The sequence below is a fragment of the Pygoscelis adeliae genome, unplaced genomic scaffold (genome assembly GCF_000699105.1).
Source record: "Pygoscelis adeliae isolate BGI_AS28 unplaced genomic scaffold, ASM69910v1 Scaffold96, whole genome shotgun sequence".
Taxonomy (NCBI): Eukaryota; Metazoa; Chordata; class Aves; order Sphenisciformes; family Spheniscidae; genus Pygoscelis; species Pygoscelis adeliae.
This window is the reverse complement of record NW_008824935.1, coordinates 2,049,454-2,059,453: the sequence shown is the minus strand read 5'-3', so window position 1 is coordinate 2,059,453 and position 10,000 is coordinate 2,049,454. Positions and strand designations below refer to the sequence as shown.

Here is a 10,000-nt window from a genome sequence, read left to right as displayed (position 1 = left end):
GTATTTAACCTACTTAAAAGTTGCAAGCTTTTTATTAAAATGTAAACGCTAGTGTGCAGTATATTTATAGGCAGCTAACAACAACAAGAAAAGGCTCCCATAAATTAGATTTCTATGAATGAAAAGGGTAAACAGGAGATGCTTCTGCAAAACTCTTCTAGACGAGCGGAGATAAAGGATGGTTCTACCACACAAAATAATCAGATACAAAAATAGCTGTTCAGAAACAGCACACCTAAGGAGTACTTTAATCAAACATTTAGGTTACCTGCCAAAAGGACCATGATCTCTTCAAAATGCAATGCGGATTAAAGTGTTATCTAACACAAGCAGAAAACTAACCTTGGAGTGGAAGTTCGAAATGTGTTCATCATAATTTTCATGTCTTTGGATAGAGAAACCAGCTTTTTCAGCTAGATTGCAAAACTGGTTTAAAGTGTTCCCTCGGAGTGGAGCAAACACCATTGCTTTTCCCTGGAACATTAAAAAGAGAATTTATACATTTTTAAAACTGGAAGGGAACCAGATATAACATACACCTGACTAAGCTTTTAATATACTCAAGCTGGAAAAGTCAATAGTTCTCTTGGTAAAATACTAAAATAGGGTAATATAAATAATTGTTCAAAACATGCAAGATTTCTGTGATTAAACAAATGCAAAATAGAAAGTAACAAATAAGTATTTTCTTTAGAAAACTGCCAACTACCATACATCTGCTCCTTTTCATATAATAATGGGGGCTATGAATTACTAAAATAAACCACAGAAAAGCATACAAAACATACACTCAATGCAAAATCCATGCTCATGACCATGCAAAGACTGTAAATAATGATTTTCTTTTTTTACTCTCACACATAGGAGACTACCTCCCATTTGCTGTCAGTGGAATTACAACAGTGTAAAACAAGGCAAAAGGGGAGGAAAATCAGACCCGATCATTAATTTTTTAAAGATATTTTAAACTACCTGAGCAGCGCAACCGAATTTGACCTTAAATTGGTAAATTGCATTTAAAGCAGGACTTGATGTTTTTGCATAGTAATTCTGGATCTTTCAAGACGATTAGGCCATTTATGATGCCCAGGCAATACATTATGGTCCATTAGCTAATTTTTTGCTCATCCTTCTGTATTTAAGAACACAAAAATGACTGTACCTTGAACTGACAGATTTTAGACACCCTGTGCAAAGTACTAGCCCAAAACCTAACCTACATGATACAGCATCTCTTGAAATCTTATTTGCAAAATTAATTCTAATTGGCTGAATACCATGTTCTGTCACATGGAATGAAAACTGGTTGAAGAGCTGTAAACAAAGGCTAGTATCAGCCAACAGCATATCACACCGAGGGGAGCCACAAAGTTTACCGTGAGTTCTTGTATTTAACTTCTATATTAATGAGAGCTAAGACTAATTTGTGAGGTGCCGTAATCAACCGAAGAGACAAAAAAAAATATTTTTAACCATCTGAAGAAGTTATAAAAAGATTAGACGCTGTAGGAGAATATTTGGCTTGAGAAAATGTAATCTTGTATACCACAGGAAAAAAGTGATCAGAAGAGAGAATTTCAATGGGAACTCTGGAAAGTTACAATGCTGACACAGATACTTAGTGAGGAGGACAGGGAACAAATCTGTGTGTTACAGCTCATGCACACATATGCTGACACAATGCGCAGTGAGGCAGCAACAAAAACTATATGTCAGTATCTACAGTACTAACGTGTACTTAGAAGACTCCAATCATGAATACCACAGCACTGTATTTATTCTCACAATGCCGCTGTGAGATAGGGAAATACTGTTACCCTCATCTTTCTCATGGGAAACTTAAGCACAAACGAGACCTAGGGCAATATCCAAAGCAATTCACTTCTGTTCATTTATGTAGCTATAACTTTAATTCTGTGGCTAAATACGAGGTGCAAAAAGGTGTACCTCCCACCGAAGGCACTGGAATTGCTTATGTAAATGTTACGTCTGAATACAGGCTCAGCTCAGGATGAAAAACATTAAACACAGGAAATTCACAATCAGTTCCCTCACATCCTTGGCGTGCTTTAATGTCATCAGACAGAAGTGGGCAGCAAATGGAGCCTTCAGCCCAGGATCCTCCTCCTCCTGCTGCCATCTCACACTCCCCAGAACGTTGTTCTGCAGAGACCCTTCCTGGCATAAGAAGGATGAGACTCCACTCTGGAGTCCCTCACCTTCACGGGCAGCTTCACAGAGAGGTCACTGTAATGGAAAACATGTTCCCCACCCAGGGCTTACTGACCACACGATTCACGCAGGGACTTCAGGAATGGCTAAACCTCATGAACGGAGATGGCTGTGGGCCACATCAGCCACTGATCCAGCAGCTTCGACGAGGAAGCAATGCTCACACAACAGCACCCCCTTACAGGTTTCCATTTGGAGTCAGCAGTCCATGCGGTCATTCCTTCTTATACTCTCTGTAGACTACTTCAAATTTAATTTGAAAGAGAAATACAGTAAAATAGAATGTAACACGGTATGAAATATCTCTTAAAACCAGACTGAAAATCTTGAAACAACTTTGAAAAAGGGGAATGGCCTTTTATGGAAATCACTACACAGTTACTTTTGGCCAGCTCCTTAGTTGGTGTAAAACCCCATTCCTCTATTGAATTTAGTCTGCATCTAAAACACCTGAGGATCTTTCCCTTGCTGATAAAAACCAAGAAATCATGACTAAATTTAATACTACAATAATCTCCTCAAAACTGGCAGGTACTGTGGAGGTACTGTGGTCAATTCTGATCTTTCATAACCTGGGTTTAAAGCACTGTCTTGTCAACTGCCTGATCTCTGCGACTCTGCTAGCTGTTGTAGAACCGCATTCACATTTCTAATTTTAAAATGTTTTTCATTTTCTGGTTGCTGTACAATAAAAAAATTAGACCAGTGGCCTGGATCTACACTTGATGAACTATCCCACGGTTGTTTAATTCAAAAGCGCCCCTCAGTTTAGGATGATGTTTAAAGTTCAGAATGGCCTTTCCCCAGCTGGAAAAACACTTCCAGTAAACTCGTGAACAAAACACAGAGGAAAATGTCGGTTACAATAGTTTGAAGTGCCACTAAAATGCTGCAGTAAGATAATGGGACAGACGTTCACATTCTGGACATGACTATGACTCATCAATCATTATCAAATGCAGTCTTATTTGCTGGTACTAATCATGGTTCAATAGCATCCAATTGACTTCCTTGGGATTTTGAATGGATAGGCCACAGAAGAATCAAAGCCTTCAAAAAAAATGTTCTTAATTATGGAAATATGCAAACAAGCAACTGCTTATTCTGAGATTGAAATTAAAAGCACATTTTAATGATAGGAAAAAATAAAACTAAATGTTGGCAAACCAAGTAGCTTGCTTACAAGAGGAATAAAATATAGCCATTCAAGATAAATTTGTTTGATGTAAAATTTCAGCGCTTAATTCTTGGAATTGGTTTACAGGTGACATTTGCATTTGTAACAAATTCAGATAAGAAATTTCAGCCCCCAGTAACTCTCCGAGCTGCTCATTTCTGCCTCTGTGAATTTCTGGTCCTCTCTTCCTGTGCCAATACAACTGTCCATGGGGCCATACTATGAATCAGATGACTGAAATGACCAGAGTCCTGTTTCCAGGAAAACAAAAAGTTACCCAAAACACATCATTCTGTGCCATAAGGGTTCTAATAGCCACAAATAACATCCTTAATGAAAAAGGAAATACTGCAGATCAATTTATCTCTTTTTAAACTAACAGTACGAATAATTACCTGTTCTGAATTTCTCCTTCAAGACAGCTTTGTAAGGATACCTGTTATTTTCTCTTTACTCCACTTTTCCTTTCGGTTTTGCTGGCTATTATTTTTCCATGAACTCCTCTATCCTAGTTGTATCCTAGTTACACTCGAAAGATGTCTTACATCTAGACGTGTCTTCACTTTGAGATCGTTCCTCTATCAATTTGGCAAAGTATTACCAATAAGGAAATGTAATTTCTAAATTTGAGACAAAATAATTCATGCAGAAGAGTGAACTTAATTAAAGTAGTTTATGCCTTAGCTTGGGCATAAACTAATGCCCATAAACTATTCTTAATTATTGCAACTGGCAAATGAGTTCACTATTGATTTATTTTTCCTTTAAAGGCTAAAGTATAGCGCCATCTAGTAAAGTTTCCTCTGATGTTATCCTTAGATTTATACAGGTTAACAAGAACAGTAAAAATAATAACTGTTATGTACTTGTGATTGCATTTTCTCCTGGGATCTCAAATGAGTATATGCTTTTATTTGGGTCTTTCGAACCATGAAAGCATATGCTTGAAGGCATCTCTGTTCAACATGTGCTTTTTGGACAAGGGAGCTCATTTAAGGTGTCTGTACTCCCAGCTTCCACCCCACACAATAGTTTGCTGTCCTCTTAGTTATGAATTACAATAATTTGCAAGGCCACGCCATAACCGGATACCCATCCATATGACCATCCATAAAGTGGATTAGGCAAATGACTAGTTAAAAAATACAGTTCAGACAGTGGTCCAAAACTCTGCAACAGAAATTCCTGCAAGGAGCAAGAATTTCTTAAGCTAGCTTTGCCGGTAAGAGATAGGAACCATGGCCTAAAATGCAGAGCAAATAAGTACAGGCTATGCTATTAATCTCAATGTGCAGAAGCAAGCCAGACGCGGAAGACAGGAAACAAAAAAGCCATCTCCCTTTACTCCATCTACATTCACAAAGGACTGTAGTTCATCTGCTCTGAAAACAAAGGCGTGTTCTGAATTTGAATTAACTGACTGGAGTTCAAAAGCAACAAAGTCAGGCCAGTTTTGGTTTAAAGTCGGGTTAACAATTCCTGTATTGTCTATAGATGGAAACTCGAGCTATGAACACTACTTAAAATTCAGGCTGCCTTATCGTCATTGTTTTTTAAATCAAATTCTCTGGTTGGGCTAATCAGCCCAGGTAAAGAATGCGTGTGTGTGCGCATATACAAATGTCTGTGTGTACTCATGTTCTTGGCAATGTAGACCACCAGACTGTGATGAGCTACGAGCAGGAGACAAAGCAACGAACAGCTCTTCTTCCACTCCAGCTAGAGGCTCTAGCCAGGTCACAGGCACCAGAGCATCTCTTATACACTTCTCTTCCTGTCACTCATACTCTTCTCCCCCAGTGTTCTTTCATGGAGCCAGTACGGGGCTACCTGAAGAACCAGGTGTGGACATTGATCTGGGCTGAAAAAAAATACTTTTTGCATTTTTGTAAACTGGGATCAGCTTTGTGTTCCAGATCACCTCTGGTCCCAAAAATTATTGCACCCTGATAACTGATGGTACATCATGAAAGTCAGGAGGCATCACTCTGGGAAGGAGCTGCTTAACCTCCCCTTGCTGCCCCTGACAGAAATATCTGGGTAACCTTTTCCTCAGGGTGCCTACATTTCTCCTGTCTTCCTGGCAGCCTTGCCCCACAGCTCATTAAAATAATTCAGTCTTAAGTAACTTGCGTTAGGTCAGTCTGGAAAGTCTATGATAGAACCAAGAATAGAAACCTGATTACTCTTAGCAAAGAATGGGATTACTTACATGACTAAAATAACTCGGTTTCTTAAGTCTTTGCACGTTTGGGTCTTCTATTCCTTTCACAGAGAAAATCTCTTGTACAAAAAGTACAATATACAATTTTAAAATAAAGTTTGGAGGATGCAGTGCTAACATGAAATACTTTTGTTTTGAAATGGCAAATTTACCTTACTGGAAGATTTGTACGGTAAACATGAAAGGTAAAACTCCTGTTTCAAATTCCTACTTATAGCAATTACTTCACATGTTTTCGCATATTCTCATCTTGGTAACTTCTTTTTAAAAACTTCTTTTTGAGATTCAGGATTATTTGTTGGGTATAAGTATATGCATGTAACAGCTCTTTTTTTGCCCGTAGGTGCCTCTGATTTAACAGCCTAATAGATTGAGATAAGTAAAATATTTCCTCAGTGACACTCATGTAGAACATGTAAGCATTTTACGAAGAGCTTAATTTCATTATGTTCTAAGGTATAAAACATGTAAACACAGGGCTTACTTAATGGAAAAAAAGATTTAGGCTACAATATATGCATAAGGGTTTTGTTCATTTTATATAAACAGAAATGAAAAGAAAAAATATTCTTTCATAATAAATAAATACACAATGACAAAGGTTACCATTGAAGGGATTACAAATGACAGAAGCCAACATAAAAACTTTCAATATCGTACTTTTACTTTAATATGAAGACATTATTATCAAAGGAAAATACTTGAGAAACGCTTTGATAAAAATAATCTCATGCTATCTTTGAAGCGGTTTCATTTATTTTACTACCCACTGTGTTCCTTATCAGAAGGCCAAGTATAAGAAGTTTCCTAGTTTATGATTAGGAAAGAATCTGATAGATTAGAAGACTCAATTGAAGTTGGACATAATAAGTATTAAAGTATTACATGACATTAATCCTGCCATTCCATTACTCTCTCAATCATTGTGCACAGACTAATTATTCTGAAGCCAGTGTTCAGGAGAAAATAGAAACATACTTACACTGGGTTGGAGTAATCTCTTTATTGCATCAACAAGGCTAGCTCTGTACTGGTCCAGAAACAGGCTGACATTGAGAAGAGAACAGAATCCAGATTAAAATGGGTTTTCAATTCTAATGATACTAACGCAGATAAGTACAAGGCTAATTACATATGTTTACACAATGCTGTAAAAGAGAAACTGTGGTCTACATTTCTGTCCAGTTCAGGTACTTTTAAATATTAAAAAATACATATGCTAGCTATTAAAATACTACCATATCAGAAATCAGGAGCAATATACAAAGTTAACATTTTACAGTTTTTTTTACACAAGGGGGGGGTGGAGTTTTTTAAAGTATTTTCTATTGTATTTCAGGTGTTACTATTAAGGGTATTTTTTTTTCCTTTTACCTCCACAGTTGTGGCATTAATTAATTATTATCTATGACGCATATTTGTTCTATTTATATATCTATCTCTATCCATCCCTACAAAGATTTACAAGCCCCTACCTCCTCTCTCCCTCAAACACTGTTCAAATACAATGACCCAGATCGTACAGAGTTGTCCTCTCTCAAGAGTGAAATCCTTCATCTCCAGCATGGGTCCCGCAAGGATAGCAGCAGAGTCAATTTTCCCATGCAATGTTGCCAACATGCTCAGCCCTATTTTGGTGTGATTACCTCATGATTTGAGGGGATAATTCATTCTTCATGCCCCTCAGTACCTTAATTTATATACTAATAGTGGCAACCAGGGTGCCAGTCACTCTTGACTAGATATTTGTGGACATGTAGTTACTGCGGATGAGAGTGCATTTACAATGGTTAGTGAACAACCATCGGATAGCAACTGATGCCTTTCAGTCCTTACTACCATGGGCTGCATTTATCGTGTCGATTCAGATAAGAAACTCTATCAAGCAGGCCACAAATAATGTGATTCTTTCTTTATCATTTTTCATGCTTTCTCTGTAATAAAGCTGCTTCCCAGCCTGTGTCAAGCTCAAGTTCCACACTACACGGCATTTTGTCCATTCTTCATGATGTTTTTCTATACTCCTTTATTCTCAAACATCTCTTTCTGAAGAGATGTGGGTAATTTTTTTCCAGGTTTGAAATTTCTAAACGAATATAAAGAATATAGGAAAACACTGAAGAGATAAAAGTGGCCTGCCAACCACATGCCAGTCATCAAGAACAGAATATGTGTGGATATTTAGGTAAGGACACTCCACAGCTACCAAGGAGAATACAGTATTACATATCATAGGGTCAAGCAGCTGTGAAAGAGCTGTGAATTTTTGCTACTCAGGAAACAAAAAAAAGCCTATCGGAAAACTTGTCAGTGACCAAATTTCACCAGTAAAAACTGGCAGAACCTCACATTGTTGAGAAAATATGGTCGACTGGGTATCCATACATTTCTTAAAGAACATTTCATATAGAAATATGGCCTTTTGAATTTCTTCTGAAGATATCGAAGTACTAGCTAACAATTTCTCTGACAGCCTGAGCACAAGAAAATTTAAACTTTAGCAATTGGCATGATGGCTGCCCCTCAGCCTTGATTAATCTTACTGGAAAAACCTTACTGAAAAAATGCTTGTTTAAATTTAATTCATTGAAACAGCAGCTGTTATCTCTAATGTCTCCTGGAAGTTTTAATCACATTCACCTCAGGTAGATCCCTATGCAGATAGATACCATAAGACACTACTTCACCGGGAACTTAGCCACCTATAGATGAGGTGGAATACAGGGCATGAGTCCTCTCCCAAAAGAATCGCTAAAATTAATTAATTTTCTTCAACATGAAACATCGCAAGCATGCACACATTTAAGACTTGCTGAGATCCTGTGTAGACAGACGTACATTCCAAATGAAAAACGCACTTATAATATTTTTATTTTTGAAAGCAGTGTCGTAGAAACACAATTTTGGGGCAGCTTACCAGTGCTAAAATTCCTTTTTCATGGACCTGCATACCATTCTCTCTTTTTACAATGAGATAGGGGCACAACCGCTGCTACCAATCTTGTTCCTTTACAATGAGAGAACTACAGGCCTTTGTTCACCAGAAACTGAGTGTCTGAGAACTTAAAATGGTTACATGACCTGCCAAGAGATTAGACAACTTCAATAATACTTTTTCTGTCTGACTCCCACTTGATATTTTGGTTGTATGGGAGGTAGACTCTTAGCCCTGTTAGCTTAGGAAACCCAGATAACCTGGGACAGTTGCCCTGGCTCTGCTCCCAAGTTGTCCCTGCCCTCCAAAAGGCCTGTCCCCGGGAACAGGACCTACTTAAATTGAAAATAGTCTCCAATATTGTGATTTCCAGACTGTTGCTCTGTGAGCCACATACTCTGAGCAGAGGGAGCAGAGAAGGCTGGAGGCTATGTTAATGCAATGCAGTGACTCCAGAGAACATCTCTATCCTCCCTCTGAGTTGGAGGATGCCTTGAATGAAGAAAATCCTGAAGAAGTCATTAGATAACCTGTGCTGCAGACAGGGCCAGCACAGGATTTGGCCCACGCAAGGAGATTTAGTCATGCAATTTCTCTTACCAGTAGAATTTGTATGACTAAGTATGACCACAGCATACTGAAAACGTACCCGAGAGAATCCTTTAAAGCTCACAACAGCTCAGTGAAATTAAATAATGTATTGTTCTAAACCATTCTCACTCAGTTCTCATACCTCAATTCAAATTTGGCTTAGCTCACCACTACTTTAGTGGCAATGTCTCACGTTTGTGTAGTAAGGATGCTGTGAAAGCAGTAGCTCAGGACAGGAATAGCAAGGGTTTCTCAGGTCATCAAGGAAGTTTCAGAGCACAGCAGTAGAGAGGCAAGAACACAGTTTATGATTCAGCCTTTGTTTAGGCAGTGCTCTTAACCTGTGAAATCTGTATGAACGGGCAGGCGAACTTGTCACTTCTCTCTTCTTGTTTTCTTTTTTTTTATTTTAAATTACCATTAAAACCAAAATGAAAGTTTCTACCAAAACTGTATGGAAGTAACAGTAAGCCACAAGGAAACAAATTAAAAAAACCAAGTAGATTCTCAGCTTGCTTCATGCTGATATCCTTTTATCTTGTGCCTCGCAACAAGGGGCATATACTTATTTTATAGGCTATGATGTGAACTTATTTTTCTTTTTGCATACTTTGCAATTGGTAAAAGAGCTTAGTTTACAGGTGTACTTCAGACATGATTACATTCATGTATAGTGCCTAGTGTATAGAGCCATTTATCTTTTTGTTCGCCTTCAACTACACGGCTGACATAAACTGAAAAAACCCTTATTTCCATGTCGTCAGATTCCAATGCACTTGAAAGCGTGTGCAAGAAACCAGGCTTAAAACGAATAATAAATTTAAACTGAAGAAGGACAGAG

The 10,000-nt window shown here is 37.9% G+C and overlaps 1 protein-coding gene across 1 annotated transcript in view; it reads right to left on the bottom strand.

The window, feature by feature from the left end:
* CAMKMT (calmodulin-lysine N-methyltransferase) overlaps window positions 1–10,000 on the bottom strand; it is a 219,023-nt gene that overhangs the window by 6,324 nt on the left and 202,699 nt on the right. The window contains exons 8-9 of the mRNA XM_009325341.1: window positions 6,616–6,679; window positions 343–474 (exon numbers count right to left, since the gene is read on the bottom strand). Of these exons, the coding sequence (XP_009323616.1) occupies window positions 343–474; window positions 6,616–6,679 (196 nt within the window). The remainder of the gene's footprint in view (window positions 1–342; window positions 475–6,615; window positions 6,680–10,000) is intronic.